The 23,537-nt window shown below is 33.9% G+C and overlaps 1 protein-coding gene across 1 annotated transcript in view; it reads left to right on the top strand.

Annotated features, from left to right (window-relative positions):
• Positions 1-1,619: 1,619 nt before the first annotated feature.
• LOC132713493 (uncharacterized) overlaps positions 1,620-23,537 on the top strand; it is a gene marked incomplete at its 3' end in the record, with an annotated part of 77,879 nt that continues 55,961 nt past the window's right edge. Inside the window, 2 exon segments of the mRNA XM_060696121.1 lie at positions 1,620-2,579; positions 3,075-3,171. Coding sequence (XP_060552104.1) covers positions 1,677-2,579; positions 3,075-3,171 — 1,000 coding nt within the window.

Genomic DNA, 23,537 nt, shown 5'->3' with positions numbered 1-23,537 from the left:
AATAGTCTTAAAAGTTTCAATAAGCGCCGTTTTTATTGTTTTTATAAATTTCTACGACAGTAATATTTCGGCTCTCAGGCCCCTGGAAAACAAAAAAAATATGAATGTGTTTTTTGTTTCACTTATGTAACTTTTTAATGATAAAATGCGTCTTTAAAACTTAATAAAGAGTCGTTTAAATTCTTTGACATTAAAAATTCTAGGCTAGACCTCGGTACCGCCAGGCCGCCATCTTCACAAAAATGATTAATTTAAAATAAAAAGTGTTCTCAAAGTGATTTGTTCTTTTTATATATCCTTTAAATAACATAAAATGACAAGGATTGGGTCGTCAGACCAAACAAATAATAGTAGCGAAATTTCAGACCCTTTCAAGTCTCTCGGGAAGAAAAGATAGTTCCCGATTGATCGAAGATTTCTAATATTGTGTAATTCTTTACAGATATACATGCTTATTAAGCTCCATGATTATTTAAATCAGTGTTAAACAATAGGTTTACCCGAAATCAATAAGGATTACAATCCATAATTTAGAATAACGTGGTTTCTTCATGCGGTTATCTTACAAGTTTGCTTATTTAAAAAGAAGAGAGGTCTTTTTTCAGCTGTGGAAGATTTGTTGAATTCGAAATTATTTGGAGATATTTTTGCATAAAAGGCACAATGAATGTTTATAAATTAAAATTATTTAACAAATTAGAGTTAATTAATTACATTCAGATATGCAAAAATGAATGCCGCCAGCAATCAGTCTGAACACTATGGAGAGGTCTAATAACCTCTCCAATAACTTCCCCGTGGTCAAGAGGTTACACGCTCGTTTAGGAAGCGAGAGTTCTGGAGTTCAAATCCCAGTTAAGGCAACTCATGTTTTTTGTATTTTTTAATTTTTATTCTTTTTAAATTGTGTAAGCCAAATTGACTTATATGTCAGTGTTGCAATTAGCCTTATAGCCAATTATTACAGTTATAACACTGGAAACAGCATTGGTAGCACTATACAAAAACAAACTGGTTTATAATCTCACAACCTTCACCTTTCTGACATTCTGAGACCCAAACAACTTCACAAATTCAGAGCCTTCTGTTCTTTGATGTTTTTTATAACGTTATCACAAATTAAAAATTTAGGCCGCTAGGCCGCCAACTTCACGCAACAAGGCCGTCAGGCCGCTGGGCCTCCAGGCAGCCAACTTCACGCCGTCAGGCCGCCAACTTCACGCCGTCAGGCCGCCAACTTCACGCCGCCAGGCCGCGGGCCGCTAGGCCGCGGGCCGCTAGGCCGCCAACTTTACACATCTTATATAATGATACGATGTCGGTGTGTCATGGCTGGCATAGAACAAATATCAACTATTTTATGTTAAATGTATTGTATTGTTAAAGAGCTGTGCAGTTTAAAACACTAAGAACAAAACATCATCATTCTCATTAATAGTGTGTAATTTGCCTTTACCCAAAACGAAATCAAAAGTCAAAAGGATAGAGATAACAATTACGTATTGAAAATTAAATAAAAATCAAGTTACGGTTATTAAGTCTAATAACTGAAATGGCGGTACCGAGGTGGTTAATGTTGTATTAAATAGTCATTTTATCCATACTTTATTCCAGCGTTCATATTCAAGTATTTATTTGGTAAGATCAGATTTGGAGAGACGCCATATTCGTTTGAAATGCGTCGAGAGGACAGTGGTTTACACAGTAGTGGTTGGGGTAGTCAGAGGACATTGAAAACTTCTAAAAAGGGACAAAAAGTAGCTTCATCAGATAAAAGAGGAAAAAAGACAGTGACAAAGGTGACAGCAGATACGTCAAAGAAGTTATCGAAAAAAGCTCCGAGGAAAGGCTTATCTACTAACTCAGACAAAAAGGCTTTATTAAGTTTGTCTTTGCCTAAACATTCTAAAAATGTATCAAAAAAGCCAAAATGTGAAGTAATTTTAATAAAAGAAAAAAACTATGTATTCACTGAAGTATCAGAAGATGAAGTAAACCATAGATCAATAGAAATGACAAGAAATGATTCTATAGAATCAGCTAAACACGATGACTTTGCTATAAAAACAAATGATTCTGATATAATATATGCAGAAACTACAAATGAACAAAATGACAACAATATAACAAAAGATCTAGAAGACGAATTAAATGTATCGACAGATAAAGTGCTACAAGAAACTTTTGTTAGCGACAGTGATAAAATTGCACCAGACAAAGAGAGTCGACAGTCAGGTAATGCTATTAATAATGACGATAAACTAAAGAGAAATGAGTCTAATGAATTAGAAGTGTTAAACAGTTTGATTGCTAAATCATGCAAAAGCGACTGTTCAGGCGGGAAGCAAAGTTTATTTCCTTCAAATGAGAAATCTAAACTAATGCTAAAAGAAAACACGCAAAATGTAGCAACTATGCAGAGTGATGAATCAAATGTTGTATTAGGCGATACGCATAAGAGTCTGTCTGAAAATGGATCAGAAGAAGTTAAAGATGGTAAAGACACTGGTATAGGAGCTCTCTTCGAATTAATAGATTCGGATGGAGATGGTTTTATAACATTGGATAAACTTCGTCGGGTAATGCGAATTTCTTTTCTACTTTAATATATACAGATTTATAGAGATTATACCTTGACAAACCAATAAAATATTGTTACGGTTTGTTTGAATATAAGTTATATAACTACATGTATACATTAGTGTTTGCCCATCAAAGCAAGTAAAGTCAATGCTTATATAGGAATTCCGCTGAGGCAAAAAAAATCTAAAAAAAAAAATCTTAAACAAATCACAACCATAATCACAACCTTTAAAACATTTCGTTTATTGCTTACACATATGAAGTATCACCAATACATACGAATAAAGATTTATTAATACGTACGGCGCCAGCCCACGTATAAAGTTATTGATCTAAGAGTAAAATACCCTTTTATCAAAAACATAACATTATGTTGTAAGGAATTCAAGTGGAAGTGGTCAGATGTCAGATAAAATTATTACTGTAATAATAAGATAGAAAGGAATCCTCGTTCTTCATTTTTAAATTATTATTGTGTTCATTTACGCCAGGTTTCAGTGCAACTTGGTTTGAACTTTACAGAGGAGGAGATGAAAGAAATGATAGCCGAGGCAAATCCATCAGATTCCGGTCAAGTTAACTTTAAAGGTAAGATATTTTCCGTGTAAAAAGCAAAAGAAACCCCAAAAAACAAATGTTTAATGCAAGAAAAAATGTTCTTCTAGAGAAAAAATATCGCTTTAACAATGCGATTTGTGACGTTTACTAGTATCTATTTTTTCCTTCTGCTTGATTCCTCATTGTCATTGCTTTAAATTGATGTTTTTTTTTATCAAATCATTCTACTGAATTATCATTTATCAGTTTTATTTACTAACAAAGCGAGTAATTTTAATCAGACTAACAGCCAACGAATGTACTGTCCAAAAATATTGACCTGGCACTTCATTAATTTTCGCAAAGGTCAGTTGATAACAGTGGTATCTAACTAATATATCGATATATGGTTTCTGTTGATTTCACACGTCAATAAGTAGTGGTGTACTGGTATAAATGCTGGGCTACCAATCTGAAAGTTTCTGGTTCCATACCCTACCAACTCCACGTTATGGTTAAGCTTTTTTATTTTATTTAGGAATTTTCTTGCAAGAATTAATTTGAAATCACTTTACTACATCTGGTTTTAGGAAACCTTTTAAGTAGCGGTTTTATATGTAAAAATTACAGCACGTTTATAATATAGAATAAAAATGCTACACAGATAGAATACACATACGAAAAAGAAATCAAAACCTTTTGCACTAATTTTGAAAGAAATGTCAATTTTAAAATTAAAACAAGAAAAGAAATAAAAGTGGCTGAAGCAGGATTCGTACCTACGTAATTACCTCTATATTCTTGAAGTGAAAGACCTTCACAGAAAACGCTGAGAGGAACTCTTAATTTAGATCATTTTACAACTGGTTATTTTAGACGCCGCGTGCACGCGGCGGCTAGTACATATTTATTCGTCCATTAAGCAATTTGGAAAATTTTAGTCTTGCTTTTGTTCATTTTTTTTTTATGTTTCAAGAAAATTACACTAGTTTCAGATTCTCTAATTAAAATAGCTTTTCTGATGTACAACATGTCACCAAGCTTTAAATAATAATAAGAAAATAAACGTTTAACTTAAGTGATAGTGTCATGTTTCAATATCATATTCTGTTTATTTGTATCTTTTTATTTACCTTATAAACAACGTGTCAATGAGCTAGTCTTTATTCTAATGACGGGAAACAAATTTTGACAGGGAACCAGGGGTATGATTAAAATACGCAACGATTTTTTGGCGCAACGGGCGGGTAAAACGGACATTTTTTTTTCAAAACAGGCACAATGTAGCTTATTCATGAAAATAATTACCATTTAAGAATAGGAATAGGTTGGTTTGAAGAATTCTATTCTGGCAAAATGGCCGCGAAATGGACATATCTATGAAGAGAACAATGTATGGTTATAAATAACAATTTTCGGACTTAGATAAATTATATTTATCAACATAAACGTTTTTGTTAATTTCATTAGGATTTTTTTATTTTAATGTTTTGGAAGGTTTAACATGCCTACGAAATGGACTATATTCGGGACCTCAGCGCAACGTAAATAATTTTGTATAAAGAGCACATTCATGTATAAATTACAATTGTCAGACTAAAATTTATTGAACATTATATCATACTGGAAGTGTTTTTTTTTAATTCAATAGGAATATTTTTTTTATGTTTTGAAGGATTATATATGCAGGCAAAATGGACATATTCTCGGCGCAACGGAGATATTTTTTCTTGACCACATCATTAATTTTGGCGGCGTTTTTTGATGTGCAGCATCAATATTTAACCTGTATACATTCATATCGGTTTACAAGTAGATCGTATCGTTTAGATAGGGTCAAATGCAAGAGTTCCAGGTCAATATTGTTGGACAAAAGCTCAACTTACCTTTCCTTTTATTGTAAGGATAGGTAGTTATTATATCTAAAGCGGTCTAGTAAGTCACTTACCCAATCTTCTAAATAACGCTCCGCTATTAGATCTGACCGTAACCAAATACGAAGTCATTACTCGAGATCTTTCAAACAGTCATCGACGAGCTTTGTAGGAGCACATTTGTCTCGGAGCACATATGTCTTATGTAAGACAAATGCGGTCGCATTTGTCCCACATGAGACAAATTGGACCTCAAATGTCTACCCAAAAAAACACATTTGTGTGACAAATATGCTCCGGTCAAGTTTTTAAGGGACAAGAAAGCACATTTGTCTCATGTTTTGTTAAGGGAAAAGATAGCACATTTGTCTCATGTCATCTTTTATTAATTATTTGTCACATATTTCCCCAAGAGAAATGCAGTCACCAATAGGTTTGCTAATGCTTTTTTAATGAAATCTTAAACCTAAAAACTACGATGGAACTATAAATTCTAATACCTGTAATTCAAGAAATAAAGAAACAACGATAGAACGATGGTGAAACAACGATGGCACGATCGTGAAACAACGAAGGCACGATGACGAAAACGTGATGTTGAAACACGATGTTACGATGGTGAAAAAACGATGGTACGATGATGATACTGAGTTGGCATGATGATGAAAACGCGATATTATTTTCAACATCGTGTCATCATCGTGATTTCACCATTGTGTTATCGTGTTTTCATCATCGTACCGTCGCGCTGTCATCACGAATTTGAACGATACAATATCGTGACTCGTTTCGCATCCCGCCGAAATCTCGCGTCGACGCGAAACAAGAAAATCCTTTGAGGTCATTTACCGCTTAATAGTATTCCCTTTACATTCTAAATAAAACTGACATTTTTAAGAGCTACAAAACATAGCTAAACAAATCATTATCTCATGATAAACTGATATAAAATAATGAAAAAAGTAGGGATCATGTATTTTCTAAGAAAACTTTTTAGCGTCACATTTTCTACTTAAAAATCATTTAAAATCACACTGATATGACGTGGAAGAACCACTTATACTAAAATTGAAATTGACTTTATCAAATACAACCTTTGCTCGCATTTGTTTCTACCAAAATGTCAAAAACATATCCATAATGAAATCTAAACAGAAAACAGCTTAAATTTAGACGTCTATGAAAAGATAGTGTCCAATAACCTGTCCGCCATTACGCGACAAGATCAGATGGCTTCCGCGCTTGTTCTTATACCATAGTCAGGCCTTCTTGAAACGATGCCTGATATTTTACCGAGAGACACAAAAAGCGAAATTCCGGCAAAACATGGAGCGAGGCACGATATTCTACCGTGAAATCTCTTGGTACGGGATACTTAGATATTGCAAGATCTCGTGTTACAATATCGTGCCTCGCTTTATGTCTCGTCGGCATGTCGCGTTTCGCCCGGTTCTGCGAGACCTGATTTTCCATAATTTTGGCATTACCCGGAATCTTTTAGGACCCATGAACATTGTAAATGCTTTTTCAATGGCGGATCTGAAAGCAGCAATTCGCGGAAAATGGCGATATTTTTTCTTTATATATTTCTGATGAAAACAAAATAAGTGTGTGATGGTCGTCACATTTTTTTTCCTTAGATCATTTAGGGGCCTCCGTGGCCTAGTGATTTCATAATAAAACACTTTCCCCTAACCGCTGTAGCTTCGACACTCACTCGGGGCGTCGAACTATTCATGCAAGGAAGCCCGTCCCGTCTACAATTGTATGTATGGAAGAATGTGAGACAAGTGTGCTTCGAGTGTTCTTTCTATTGTGTGTCGAACACATCTGTCTCATTTCCAATTTGTCGCACATATAAATGTTTACGAGCACATCGGTCACGCCTCGTGAGACAAATGTGCTCCTGAACAATTGTGCTTCTACAGAGATTTCATTATTTTAAAAGCGAGTCTGTTTCTATTTTAAACGCCGGAAAACCAATATCTATCGGGAAGGTAATCATCATGATTTCAAGATATTACGCTGGAACAATTTACAGATATTTACCCCTTGTTATGTACATATAAGCCGTGTCACGACAAAACCAACATAATGGATTTGCGACCAGCATAGATCCAGACCAGCCTGCGCATCCGCGCAGTCTGATCAGGATCCATGCTGATCGCTTACCAACCCTATTACATATAGAGAAACTGATAGCGAACAGCATGGATCCTGATCAGACTGTCGGGATGCGCAGGCTGGTCTGGATCCATGCTGGTCGCAAACGCACTATGTTGGTTTTGTCGTGACACGGCTCATTAATGTACTTAGTAATTGCGCCAATATTAGCGTCACGTTAGCGTGAGACGCCCTTTATATGTTATTTTATTGACGTCATTATATTATACGAGTAGACTTCCGGTAATCAGAACTTAAACAACGTTAAATAAGAACCAGACAATCTTTTGATTATTAACTGTTTACACCCCTCAGACAGTTCACCTCTCATTTTAAGAAATTTGATTAAGACAAATTAACAAGGTCCATGTCACAAAGAAATTTTTAAAGTAGAAAATAAATTTCTTCGATATTTATTCGTTTGAGTGAAAATTGGAATATATTTTCACGAAACATGATAAAATGCCACATATTTTCACGAGCCCGGACGGCAAGTGCAAATATGTGGCATTTAATCATATTGAGTGAAAATATATAAAATATTTCACGGAAAACGAAACAAATAACCTTTTTATTTAATTTCATTATCAAACAAAAATGGTTACGAATCCCCTTGCTAGCTACGCAACTGCAATTGTACAGCGCGCAGCAATATATTATTTATAGATGCGTGACGCGGTTCAATACATATAAAAATATTTGCGTATTTGTGTTTATTTGATTTCATTATATATTTTCTAAGCGAGATGCAGAGTTTTTATGGAATTAAATGTGAAATTTAATTGGTTTGTGGCAAAAAAATAGCGGTCTTGTTTTGACTGTTTTTGCACGCGCTGTATTGGCACTACATTGTGACGTCACGTAAACAGCTATTTAAACGTTTGTACAGCGTAAATGACTGAATATAGGGGCCTCCGTGGCTGAGTGGTTAAGGTCGCTGACTTGAGATCACAGGTACCTCACCGCTGTAGGTTCGATCCTCACTCGGGTCGAAATCTTTCATGTGAGGAAGCTATCCAGCTGGCTTACGGAAGGTCGGTGGTTCTACCCAGGTGTCCGCTCGTGCCTGAAATAATGCCCGGAGGGGCACCTGGGGTCTTCCTCCACCAATAAAAGCTGGGGGGAAAATCGACGAAAAAATCTCGGCGGGACGCTCTAGGATGGCCCGACTTGAGTGTACGGTCGCCCATATGGCTTTCCGGCGGCGACCTTAAATAAACGCATTAAAAAATGACTGAATTAAAGATATTGGTGTTTGGATTTATTTTCTAAGTTCTATCATTCTACAAAGTTCTCAATACGATTTTTTTATTAATCAGATTTTTTCAAACAAATTTGCGAAATAAGTCCCTTAAAATAAATAAATATGAGTTTTGACTCCGCCCACTTTCATAAATTTTATATTTCATATTTATTTCTTACAAATATGAAATATATTTGACTGATATAGCACCATATTTCATGGGTAAAATTAAATAAAAAGCTCTATTCTTATGAAAGATACAGATTGATGATCAATCAATCAATCAATCAATCAAACAATCAAACAATCAATCAATATAGCGTTACAGCGTTAAAGTTCTTTAAACTAACAGAGTTGTATTTAATGCATCCTTTATGTAAAAAACAATTATTCAATCATTCGTTCAGAAATACCACTTAAATCAATTTATCAATTATGAGATAACTTTTGAATAAAAAATCAACCAGTTCACATGTTTTATCAACAAAAGTTAATAAAAATAGTTAAAATAAACATATAAAAGTTTTAATTGATTCCATGCAAATTACTAATTCACTATAATTATACAAACTGCCAACAAAGCAAAAGGAGCTGAGTACTTTTTTATGAAACTGTAACAAGATACCAAAATAAAAAAAGTTATTGAGAAATTAAAATGATAGCTTTTCTGAGGCATAATGGCCTTTAATTGGCTGAGGGATGAAGTGTCTTACTGATTTTGACGGGTGAAGTGTCTTCAAAATTTTCAAAGATTACGTGTCTAGGTGTGAAATGTCTTGTTCCCACTGGAACAAACAAGGTGTCGTCCGTGAACATAATTATCGGTTGTTAGTATGTTTGAACTGGAATGACTTAATTAAAAGTAAATATAAAGTGATTTTGGACTCGTGATTCCTGTTTTTAGAATATTTTGAGCAGGTTAAAAGTGACAGCTTCGGAAAAAATCCGTGAAAATGTCTGTTTTTTTGTTCAAAATATCTCAAGTTTTTACTAAATGGCAGGATTTCGTGTTATTAATATAGACGTTCATCCATTGGGGTCACGCAAGCCAAATATCTACCCCGTGAGTCTTTTCTTGAAAAGTAGTTCCCGAATGGTCGAAGATTTCTAATTTTGACAGTAAGCTCCATGATTATTTACATCTGTGTTTAACGTCGAAATAGTAATAGAAAGAGCACCGAAACACGAGGTTATCTGATTTGTACGAGGGGGCGTAGCCCCCCGAGTATTAATCAGATTACCGAGTGTTTTGGTGTTCTTTCTCTTTTGTATCATAGTCAAACATAAAAACACGTTCCCTGTTGTTACAATATGAAACCCCGGCAAAAATGAACCAATGAACGAGCATCTAAATATGACATTTCTGTCGATTTCACTTTCACTGCCGTCACAATATGTAAACCCCAGCTAAAATGAGCCAATCAATGGGCATGCTCTGGAGTGCGGGTAACTAATACCCGCACTCCAGTTAACGCACTGTGCATGTATATCGTCGGCGGTCTTCTAAAACCTCGTAAGTGCAATTTCGCCAAAATTTGCTTTTTCGGCTTATTATAATCAATTTTAATTCCCGCTTATTTTGCAAAAGTACCCTTGGTTATAGCCAATCAGAAACGTTATTTATTCACACGTGATAAAATCACGTATATTAATTGGATCAAATTTTGTTCTTCTAAAACCACGTAACTGCACAGAATTTTGCAAACCGGAGGAAGTAGAAAACTCCAAGAAACGTCTACACAAAGGCAAGTATGTTATATATTAGTCCATGTTTTTTCATATTACGTTATAAGATTACTATATATATGCAATTAAAATGAGAAAATCGACTTTAATTTTGCAAATAAAGAAACAGACTGCTTTCAAAACGTATTTTACTCTTACTAAAATAAACAACGGAATTTTCCCCTTCCAACTGTTATATTTGATAGAATAAAATACTGTTTTTAAAATTAGAAATTTTGCAAACTTACTCTAAATGTTAGTTTTAATATGATTAATGCATATCCGGCATTTAAGAATTTTTTTGTATAGACTATATTTTATTTGCTTTTGTCAGTTACGAGATTTTAGAACTTAACATGAGTCGGAATGACATCAAAATTATTCTATGATATTGGTAGTTTGCGCTCAAGGTTATTTGGGTAGATAGTTTATTACGTAAATTTAACTATTTTGAATGACGTCATTTTATATTTTAAACACTACACTTATACCGTACATAGCACAAACATAATTATACACAGTGTCTTTAAATATAGGAATATAAATGTATATTTCTTGTTTTAAAGCTGGTAAGTCTTTTAAAAATTTCTCATTTCATCAGACATATAATTTTATATAATTTGAAGTTGCGCAACCAAGAAATTTATGAAATCAGAACCGAATTGATTAAGATTGTTTTTGTCCTTGGACATTAAGGCGAAATTATTCTAAATATTATAAACATAATAAAAGTATTTTATATAATAGTAGATAACAAAATATTTTCCATTATTTTCAGCTATCTTAACTTGTCATGTCAGGAGATAGTGACACAGAATCAACAGAAGAAACGCAACTTCTTGAATACAAATGTCATATATGCCAATATAAGCCGGATACAAACGTCCTTATACGTTGCAACAGATTATTGAAGTTGGACCTTATTTGATTACTCTACCAAACGGACGATATTTTGTAAGGTGCCTTTTTGATGATTGCTCAAGATACTTTCACTTAACATGCATTCATCCAACGTTCCCAGACGAGGCAATTAGCTACTCACATCTTAACGAGTTACAAGAAAACGGCATTCACTGCAACCTTTGTGAACCTGGTCGCACTACAGCTAATCATTAAACATGGCTACTAAGCGTAGATACATGGTGCAGCTAGCTCTTGAAAAAATAATACAGAGAAAGCTGGTTAAGACAGACTGCAATGATGAAAGCTTAGAGGAAACAAATGAGTCCCTAATGATTCTGAAAAAGATCACTTAAACTCCAGTGGGAGAAACGACAAAACTATTTCTAATAGGACAGCTGAATATAACTCCCATGGTGAAGCTGATCAAAATTCAAGCCACATTACTTTACAAATTCAAGGAACAGAAATAAAAGTAATTGACAATGCTAATGGCCCACAAAAAGTAATAACGGAAAACATAGATGAAGAAACTAATCAAGATGATGTCATAAATAAGAAATTTGGTTTTGACATTAATAACAATGAAGATTCTGATAGCCACACAAGTACTTTAGATGAAATGGAAGAAGAATTTTATGACTACGATGATGATGTTACTGACAAAGACTGGGAACCACCACAGAAAAGAAACCAACAGTATGACAGTGATCAGAATATTGATGACAGTGAAGAACAAAATCTGTATCAGACTACTTCACAGGTGAACAATGAAAATACAAAAATTGTCGAGGAAGGTGAAACTGTCGTATTTGAAAATATAGATCACGAAGAGATTGTTGATACAGATTTAAACTCAAATATACGTAAAGAAAGATCGAAAAAAGGAGAAGCCAAGGTAATTTCTTGGGAAAAAAATGTTCAAAAGAACCTTAGAATGAACGGGAAAAATTACAAAGGCTATGCAAGAAATGAACACAGGAAACATGTGTTTTGCAAGGAAAGAAATGAACGAATAATGTCTGAAAGAACATGTTCTAAACGATGTGAAAAATCACTCCGTTGTACCACTATAAGTGAAAATCAAAGACAAGAGATATTCAATAGTTTCTGGAAAAATATGAATTGGCAAGAAAAAAAGATGTATGTAGTAGGTTTGGTGGATGTGTGTATCCCCAAGAGGCGTACAGGAGAAGCTGGTGGACGCAGAAAACATACTTTTAAATACAACCTAAAGTTTGGAGAGACACGGGTTCCAGTCTGCAAGAACATGTTTATATCAACTCTGGGTATTGGCGAATATATGGTATATGATTGGGTGAATCGGGTAAATATAACCGGGATACCAGATAAAAGCCGTGATGAAATTCCAAGGAAAAAAGATTCGCCAGCTAGAGCACACGTAGAGACGTTTTTAGCTAATTTACCAAAGATGCCATCACATTATTGTCGGTCTAGTTCTATGAAACAATATATCGAACCAGTCTTCAATACGGTGATGGATCTATATAGAGTTTACCAACAGGATTGTCGCTAACAATGATAAAAATATCGTAGGTATTAAAACGTTCAAGGAAGTATTCAATTGTTTGAATCTTTCAATTTTTAAGCCGCGTAAAGATCAATGCGACACTTGTTGTTCTTATGAAACTAAAAATCTCTCAGAAGAGGAATACAGATTGCACATTGAAAGAAAAGATGAAGCTAGGAAAGAGAAAGAGAAGGATAAAGAAATAGCATTAGTAGACAATAAACTTAAAGTCATCACAATTGATACGCAGGCAGTCTTGCTCTGCCCACGTCTGGAGGCCAGTGCCCTATACTATAAAACGAAGTTGGCATGCCATAACTACACAGTTTACGATGTAGCAACTAAACACGTCACGTGCTATTTTTGGCACGAGGGAGAGTATGGGCTAACAGCCGACGCTTTTGCAAGCTGTATGTATGACTATCTAAGCAACTTGTTAAAACCTGGTTTAGAACAAATTGTAGTTTACAGTGACGGATGTGGGTACCAAAACCGAAATGTTACACTAGCTAATACATTGCTGTTATTTGCAATCAAACATAAAATCGTTATTACGCAGAAATTTCTTGAAAAGGGCCACACCCAGATGGAGGTGGACAGCGTCCACAGTATGATCGAACGAAGGTTGCGTAAAAGAAATATATATATTCCTCAAAATTATGTAGAATCTATTGGAGAAGCTAGAGTGTCGCAACCATACGAAGTGAAATATCTGGCTTTCGACTTCTTTAAATCATACAGTTCTCTGAACTATTATAGTTCGATCAGACCTGGAAGCAGTAAGGGTGACCCAGTCGTAACAGATCTTAGGGTGATTAAGTACTCTCCATCAGAACAGATACAATATAAACTAAGTTATAACGAAGAGTTCATTGATATGCCACGTCGCGCAACGCGAACCGCTATACCAAATGTTGAGAGCGTAGGCAAAGCAGCCACTGGACCATCGTCTATCAAAGCTACAAAGTATACGCATCTACAACAATTGAAGACCGTGATACCAAAAGATTATCATAGTTTTTATGACAATCTCAAGCACGATAACTGACATACGATTCAAATATATATTGAAGCACGTATGCTTAATTGCAATAAGTTGTTTTATATTGAGTAAAGTAACTGAAATACAAAATCATAATTGATTGTGATGAACACTAGATAATACAAATGTTAAAAGCATTATTTAGTGACATGAACTTTGCATAATATGTAAGTTTAATTGTTGTTGTTTTTTTATTGTTAAAGTTAAATTTATTAAATGATAATCGTACCAAAGTATGTATGTAAATGGTCCAACTGTTGTTCGCACCCAGCTAACTAGGAGTATTAGAGACATCAGATGACATTTACCTTGACATCATTGTTCAAGTTTCATTTTGTTTAATATGTTTAAATGGTCCAATGATCATTGCGTCTTTAACAGTTTTTTTTTCATTTTCTTCAAGGTAAATGATAATCATAATGTATTATATGTTGAAATATTCCAAAGAACGTTGCATCTTTGACATTTTTTATTGTTCATGTTACATTTTCTTTTATATTAAGGAAAAAATAATTAGTATTCGTATCGCATTAAATGTTTGAAAGGTTTAACTGTTGTTTGATTTAATAAAAGAACTAAAATTGATTGTCTTTAAATATTAATGCCAAGGTAGAACAGTATAGATCTAGTATACAGTAACAGTTGTGTTGTTGAGTACCGACGAAGAGAAATTTAAATCCGTGATAAAATGTGATATAATAAGCAACTATAATGTTAAAATAACAATGGAATGCCACTTAATACTTAGTTGATATACCTTCTAAAAACACGTATATCACGATTATTAAAAATTAAAAAGCCGTATATCTCGTAACTGCATTCACATCAGTTATAAAACCTCGTAAGTGTCACACAGTGTTTTTTTATTGAAAATTCTGATGCTCAGTTAATTCATCAAATATATCATAGACAAAGGAGTTTGTAATGTTGATTTTGCGATCATATAGCCCGTTTTAAATGAAACACAGTATTTTTTTCGGTTTTTGGAAAGTTGATATTTTGCAGTTACGAGGTTTTAGAAGACCGCCGACGATATGTATACGATTTAACCCTGACACATTTTCAACAGAAAGGTCTCCAAACTATGATACAAATAAGAGTTACAAACCATAATTTAGAGTAATATATGGTTTTCTTCAGGCCGTTTACACATAACTTTACCGTGGCCGAGGGGTTTGCACGCTCGCTTATGAATCGAGAGGTCCCGAGTTTAAATCCCAGTTGCGGCAACTCATTTTTTAAAAAAATTTTAAGTCAAATAAACATTGAATTGACTATCAGTGTTGCAATTAGTCTTATAGCCAATTAACTACAATTAAAACACTATACAAAAACAAATTGGTTTATAATCTCACAACCTTCACCTTTCTGACATTCTGAGACCCAAACAAATACAGCGCCTTCTGTGCTTTGATTTCTCTAATGTTCTCCATACAAAGAAATGTGTTAAGTCGAGAAACTTAACATAATAATTACCGTATATAACCCGTAAAGCAGGAATGTTGAAATAATGAAATAATTGTACATAAATAACTCTGAACTACGGAATTCCATAAACGACAGCCTACTGTTTAATGTCAACTGCCTACTGTCAACTGCTTACTGTCAACTGCTTAATGCTTACAGGCGACAGTCAGTCAGTCAGTTTAAGTTTATTTATACTCGGCGCCGGTTAAACCATCTGTCCGAGAATATAGCATCCGTGCCGGTCCACTAGGGTAGTCACATCGGGGACGTCTTTTTCAAGCTGAATCTTCCTGAAGCCTATTCTTCGTTCGTTGGTGGTAGAGGAGTACGACAATACTGGCCAGGCATCAAGTTCCATACTGGACGATAACAAAAACGGCTCTCGTTAGCGCCAACCCTCCAGAGTTAGTCACGACAGGTCAACCAATCACCTCTGGTACTTAAGATGACTTGACCTTGACCTGCCGTGTGCCTTCTCCGCGACGTGCACGCCTCTGGAGGGATTTGGAGAAGAATACAGGCGACAGGCTTAATGCTTACTATTAATCGATAAATGCCAACAATCACACCTGCCAAATACCCGATAAATTGCCTGAAAGTAAATGTCGGCTTTTTACGACCGTCTTCCTATGTGTTTATATGTTACAATGGGGACCTTTTGAAACAGTACTGGTAAAAAAATTACTTTGTAACATAGATGAAGGCTTTGACTGATTAAACCTTGGAACTCGTTACATTTATACATGTATAATTCTCGTGTAACTAAGCAGAAAGATTGATAGATATCTTTGCAGGCATCGGGACCTCTTCAAAATTATGAACTTGTAAACTTTATAAAAATGCTATCTAACCAAATATAAACAGTGTTTTTTTCCTGTCATTAAATCTTGGCTACCAAATATAACTGCTTTGTTAATTAAAACGTACAGGTATATTATTGTTAACGAACAAGCTTGTAAAAGACAGTCATTTACATACATCTACCATATAACATGTATATTATAATAATTATCATACCCTTTAGCTATAGGGTTATAGGGTTTAATGGTAGTTTTGACCGGAGCCCTTTAATGCCATGAAAGTCGTTATCTGTACATTCAAATTACAACGGTCAATTTTATGTTAGCATTTATAAAATAATGCTTAAAACTTTTGTAAAACATAATCTAGAACAACATAGATATATTTATATCTAGGACTTTAAAAATAGATATTCATGCATAATATATATTTCACGGGGGAGGAAGTGTTACACGAAGGATGGAGTTCTTATGATAACTTGTTTGGAGTTCTTATGAGTTCCTGGAAAACGTTACGGATTTCTGTGGAAAACTTTTCTATATACTTTGAGAACTCACGTAAAAAATGGTCAGTTTTACCTTTAAATAGGGAGTTTGAGGTGCTTAATTAAACTTTGATAATTAAGCTTGCCCTACATATTAAATGATATTTTAGAAAAACCTTTTAGTCCATTTTTCATCGCCTTTTTAAAAAAAATCTGGTAGTTTTGAATAAAATTTCCAAATTACTTGCTCATTCGTACATATTGACCTTTTCATTTGTGATCTTCTTCGTTGTTATACTTAAATACATAATTGTAATGCAGAGTTGCAAACATAAAGCCCATGCTAATAAATTTATACCCGATTTTTCAAATGTCCCGGAGTTCTTGTGATAACTCAAAATATGTCCTGGAGTTCTTATGATAACTTTTGTTACTGCCAGTGTGTTTTCTTGTGCTTTATTATGGCACGTTTAAGCGTAGTTTATTAGTCAATAAATGTGTAAATCATTATGAAGCATAGTACGCGTATCATTTGCACTCACATTTGGTTATATAACGTTGGTTTTGAGCGTATTTCAGTTCAAGAGATATTTTTCTTACCCCGTTTCGTGTGTTTTTTTTGTGTTTGTTTGTGTTTTTTCTTTTCTTTTTTTTTTTCATTTTATTGGAATGACTGAAAACATACTTGATGTAGAGCATTTACTTTACAGGATAAAAATTCGCTTTGCATTTAATATTTAAGCATGATTTCTTCATTTATACATTATTCCTGGCAGTTTTAGAGAACATTAAGTAATTATGCTATCGGTCTGCCGAAACAAGTTACGTGTAAATATTTTGCAGCAAAAAAGAAAGTAGTATGCACTACCTTTTTCTAAATTTAAAGAGGTGGATGTCATCTTTAGGTATTCAATGGATATCTTAATTTCTAAAAGGAATCAATTTTGTCATAGAAACGTATAAAGTTCTATGAAAATGATATGACAATAGAAAGTAAGTCTTTAATAATATATGTGAGTCACCGTAAGGTTCATGCCGTTTCTTTCTCTATTAAATCTAATGAAGCATCACGTGACGTAAAGAAATCTCCATATTGCAGAAAATTACTGCATACATTTTTCTCATCAAAGTTGGGAGTCCTTCGGGCTATATAACCCTATATAACACTACTCCTATATAATCCTAGTTGTGGAAACTTTTTCTGTAATTGATAACAAAAATATATTGTCGAACTTCTTTCTCTCAAACCCGTAGGGCACGTGCAAATCTGTTGAAGAGATCGATAGTAATCGGTTGATTTTTTTATGTATAAAAAGATCATACATTTCGGGTGCATGGGTGTGAAAGGTATCCCAGATATTTATTTGTTGTTTATGGTATAAAATGATACAAATTACTTAGCCGCTTCTTGAGGAAAGCCCAACTATATATTGTCTGCTTAAGAAAGGCGATTGCTTAAAACATGTAACTGAGAAAAAAGTGTAAGCTTTTAACATTTTTTGCTCGGAGGTTTAAGCCATGTTACTGCTGAATACAGGTGACCGCTGGTTCAGGTTTTCCTGAAGATAACCTATAATTCACCTGTTTATCCTTTGTAGACTGCACACCAAAGCAGTTTCATGTTCAATCTATTCTTAAAAGATTTGGGTTTTTTTGAAAAAAAATGACAGTTACCTAAAATTTACGTGCACACCAAGCTATATACATGTACCGCATATTAACTTTACTTTGTCATCATAATAACGATATGCATGTCTATTATGCGACTTATATTTTTCTCCGTAGTTGCTGTCAATTCAGTGTTAACATTCAAAAGAAACTTATGACATAAAACTATATACACACAGAAACATTTAGTGCATTCGTTCGGTTTTATAATGTAAATATGAATTCGCACAAATTTTATTAGAAAAATATCTTTTTAACTAAAACACGCTCAAAATCAACATTATATTACCTATTTTTGTGTTAATTAAGGCTGAGAGTATAAAGTTTCATGATGATTAAAACACTTATTAAATAATAAAATACGCTTAAACGTACCGTAATTAAGCACAAGACTGGCAGTAACAAAAATTATCATAAGAACTCCAGGACATATTTTGAGTTATAACATGAACTCCGTGACATTTGAAAAATCGGGTATAAATTTATTAGCCTGGGCTTTATGTTCATTATCATTAGGTAATTAAGTATAGCGACGAAGGAGATCACAAATGAAAAGGTCAATATGTACGAATGAGCAAGTAATTTGGAAATTTTATTCAAAACAACCAGATTTTTTTTAAAAAGGTGATGGAAAATGGACTAAAAGGTTTTTTTCTGAAACATAATATAATACGTTGAGCAAGCTTAATTATCAAAGTTTAATTAAGCACCTCAAACTCCCCATTTAAAGGTAAAAATGGCCATTTTTTACGTGAGTTCTCAAAGTATATAGAAAAGTTTTCCACAGAAATCCGTAACGTTTTCCAGGAACAAGTTATCATAAGAACTCCATCTTTCGTGTAACACTTCCTCCCCCGTGATATTTGTCGATTTTCAGAACAAGTATTGTAGTATAGGTATTAAAGCTACATTAAATAAATATATAAAAATATTTTACTGTCGGCCTAAAAACCAAGCATTATACAGTTTCATTAACCTTTTTAACAGTATTGTTGTAAATCTCACAAAACGTTGTTCAGAAATTACGATTTTAAACACAGGGGATTCTGTCATTTTTTTCCTTTCCCACTAAATATGTAATATAACAAGGGATACAACTCAAAATTGCTCAATTCATGAAAAAGTAAATAGAACGCAGTATACAACAGTTTTTTTTCTTTTGATTGTTGGACATTGATGAAAGAATCGATAATTAAAAAAAAAAATGACTCACTTTGTAACATGTACAAGATATAATTAAAATTAACCTTTCATGTTTCATTTTTACACACGTTCGTAAAATTTCGGTTTGTAAAATTACATGTGTAAAACGACATCTAATGCAAACGTATGCTCATATAAGAAAGTTTAATCATGTTATCGGTTAAATATCAATCATCCACCACCATCAATGATGCAATCATTAACTTCTGGTACAAATTATTGTTACAATTTTTGTTTGTTTTGATAATTTATTTTTTCGGCTTCCATTTTGATGTTGCTCGTACGTCAATGCGTAAATCCAACTTCTGTTAGTGACTGTCAATTTCATTGGCTAATGAATAATAACAATCCGGATAATAACGGCGTATAGCCGCGACGAATAGCGGTTTTTTTTATCAGCCAATGAAAATACTCAGAAATAAACACACCTGCAAAATGGACGACAACTTGACAGCCAATGTAAATATTGAAATGTTAGCTATTTCCTGCAATGTTACAGGTTTTAATGAAGTGTTTGTATTAGAACTTGGGTAATGACTCGTTCATATATTAACTTCTACAATAACTTTGATGGAATAGAGGATATTTTATACAGTTTACACGTGTGAATGCATTTTACGAACCCGTGCTGGTAGTGCGAGGCCACGACTTGTATCCCTTGTTTATATTATATATATAGATTTAATAAAATAATGTCAGATTCCCCTGTGATTTTAAACGGAAAACCCCACGGTAACACTAAAGTTCGTGTACGAATTTTAACATGCAGATGATGACTATAATCAGTTTGTGTATGTGCTACGTCACAGTGTTATAGAAAACTGTTGCTATCATAGGCACTCGGTTCCACAACCTTCTATGATTTTAATTTCTTTAAAAAAAAATTCATATCATGTATATAAAATACTACAAGGTTTCGCAGCCGCCATGTTTTAACGCAACGGAAGTGCGTTGACTGGTGTACAATTAAAAAAAAATACTCTCCCGAGTCACATATTAAAGCATATTGTCGATGCGGGTACCACGGCGAAATAGTCAATAATTGTGGTACCCGTATTAGCCAATAGTCTCTATTCATCGAATCGGGAACAAGTGTTTTTTAATGAAAATTGTACACCAGTCAACGCACTTCCGTTGCGTTAAAACATGGCGGCTGCGAAACCTAAAATCATAAAAGGTTGTGGAACCGAGTGCCTATGGTTGCTATACAGAACACAGCAAATACGAGATTTTCATGTGCAAACACACTTGAACCGTTCTAGGTTCACGGTGCACTCGGCATGGCGTTCAGGAAAGAGTAATCATCTCATAAAAATATCAAATTTGTATGAAAACATCCGTTACAATGCGGAGATATACCGTTATATTAGGACTGCTATGTAGGAGCACACTTGTAACGGAGCACATTTGTCTCACGAAGTGTGACCGATGTGCTCGTACACAATTATATTTGCGACAAATTGGAATTAAGACGGATGCGTTCGACACACAATAGAAAGGACACTCGAAGCACATTTGACTAACATTCTTCCATAAATTCTACTTACAAAGAAAACTGTGTCTGCTTAAAGTGACATTATGCTCATATTTTCATAGTCAAGTTGAGCTGAATTGACTTTATATTTCAAAAGATTGACTGTTAAAATGGTGTTTGACCAACAGTTGATATTGGAAAATGTTCAGGATAAAATTATAAATCTGCCTAAAATATAAAAAGACTGCCCCACTCTTTTTATAAACTGAGCGTTATATAGGTAAATTCTTATAGATATTTACAGAAATTGTATTTGGATCTGTGCATTATTTATTGTTTATGGGAAGTAAGTTATTAAATTAAAAGGAATTATTGCAAAATGAAAACTTATTTTGATTTTCACCTGTTCACTCACTATATACCATTTGATGGGCATAATGTCACTTTAATAAATTGTAATTGTCTGAAAAGGCGGAGATAAAAATTGTTCTGGGCTTTCTGTATTTTCTGTAATATCATTTTTATGTCACTTCCAGTCAATCAAAAACTTCCTGCCTCTGCATTGGTGTAATATATTAACTTAAAGAATATCTCTGTTCTGCATGTCCATTCTTATCGTTATTAATTGTTACACGTTTCTAAACGATATGATGAACTGCGGTATCCTTAATTTGAATCTATGTTCCCCAAAGTGCGTTAATTTGACCCCAACGTACGGTGTAACAGGGCATAAAAACGACATACATTTTTGGACGAAGTGCTACTGTTATCAGTTTGACATTCAGTAAAATTAACAGGGAAGAACTGAATATCAGAAGAATTTTCATTGGTCATTTTAAAATCACAAACTGAAATTGTTAAATCTCATTGGTATTTCTAAAATAAAACGTAAAGAACAGCTCCAACTATTCAAAAATAAAATATAAAGGATAGTTCTTACCATTCTAAAATAAAATTTTAAGGATAACTCTAAGATAAAATTTAAGGGATAGTTTTGCTACTATAAAATGCAATGTAAAGGATAGTACTAAAATAAAATGTACAGGAATGAGGATAGTTCTGAAACATTTTAGTCAATGTGTAAATGATTACAAAATTTATAAAGTCAAACGTAAAACAAGTAAAAGGGACATCTTGAATAGAAGTTGTCTTACTTTGAAAAATCATCAATATCAATATGCTATCATTTAACTTCAATATTTACAAAATGGGTATTAGCTACAAGAAGAAATATTCATTATGTCACTGTTATGCAAGAATTGCTACAGTAACATTTTTTTATAATTAAAACTTAGAAATAACATAACTTTGCATGTTAACCAGTATTATTTCGGCCGAGTATCTTTTCGAAAGATATTGCTTGTTTCCAATACTGACATCTTGATTTTTCCAAATTTGAGCTGCAAGAATTTAAAATTTCAATTTTATATCCTAAAGTATGCTTAAAAGAAAATTAAAACAAGCAAAAAATTTTCGAGTTAGCAAGACACGAATTGAATACTGCATGTTTTACTTATTTAAGGAAACACTGAATAAATCCACAAGGAAACCCACAGGTGCATAATTACACATACTGTAAAGTTTCATCAAGGGAGTCATGTACCATCTTACCGCGAACACTTTTTCAACCGATATTTTAAACAAAACGAGTCATGTAAAGCAATCAGAATAGATTTGAATTAAATTTCTTTTGCAAAAAAGATGTCCTTAGGTCTAGCTTTAATATTCCAAATGCCTTGATACAAGTCTTCCCTTTCTCGTCAGTATTTCGCGTTGAATGCGATTTTGATTCTGGATACTTCGTACACCCGGCGTTGAAATGTTACAGAAATTGAGAAATTGTCGATTAAACTGAAAGTTTCACACAGCTGGAAGTTATTTTACTGTAGAACCTGTTTCATAGGCAAATCTAAGAGATGACGATGATTCTCGTTTGTCATTTGTAGGTATGAAGAATCAACTAGCAATCATTATTTAGTCAGAAAGAATATTACCGTTCATGCCATGTAGGAGCACATTTGTCTCGGAGCACATTTTTCTTACGTAAGACCGATGCGGTCGCATTTGTCCCACATGAGACAACTGGGACCTCAAATGTCTACCCCAAAAAAACTCATTTGTGTGACAAATGTGCTCCGATCAAGTTTTTAAGGGACATGAAAGCACATTTGTTTCATGTTTTTTTAAGGGACAGAAAAACACATTTGTCTCATGTCATTTCTTTTCAATAATTTGTAACATTATTTCCAACGACAGATTTTTTTAGAGGTTCGCCGTTTTACCTTATGATAATGTCAAGTGCACTCATCAACAATAGGTTTGCTTATGCATTCTTTATGAAATCTTAAATCTAAATAATACAGTGGAACTATGGCACGATGGTACGATGATGAAAACGGGATGGTACGATGGTAAAAACACGATAGTACGATGATGAAAAACACGTTGATATGATTGGCGAAAATACAATGGTACAATGATGAAACTGCGATGACATGATGGTGAAATTCCACCATCGTGTTATCGCATCATCGTGATTTCACAATCGTGCCATCGTTGTTTCATCATCGTGTCATCGCGCTTTCACCATTGTACCATCGTGTATCGTAGTTAAGGGAGACAAAAAAATGTTACTTGTGTACAAACGGAACACTACAACCGGGCAATATTTGAACGATACAATATCGTGACTTGTTTCGTATCTCGCAGGAATCTACCGTCTCGCTTCGCATCTCGTACGTTGACGAGAGACAAGAAAATCCTTTGAGGCCATATACCGCTAAATAGTTTTCCCTTTATATTCTTTGTAAAACTGACATTTTTCAAAGAGCTACAAAACATA

This window comes from Ruditapes philippinarum, unplaced genomic scaffold (genome assembly GCF_026571515.1).
Source record: "Ruditapes philippinarum isolate M1 unplaced genomic scaffold, ASM2657151v2 ctg4519_1_1_1_1, whole genome shotgun sequence".
In the NCBI taxonomy this organism is placed as follows: domain Eukaryota; kingdom Metazoa; phylum Mollusca; class Bivalvia; order Venerida; family Veneridae; genus Ruditapes; species Ruditapes philippinarum.
Note: the sequence above shows the minus strand (reverse complement) of the source record. Positions and strands in the feature narration are given on the sequence as shown.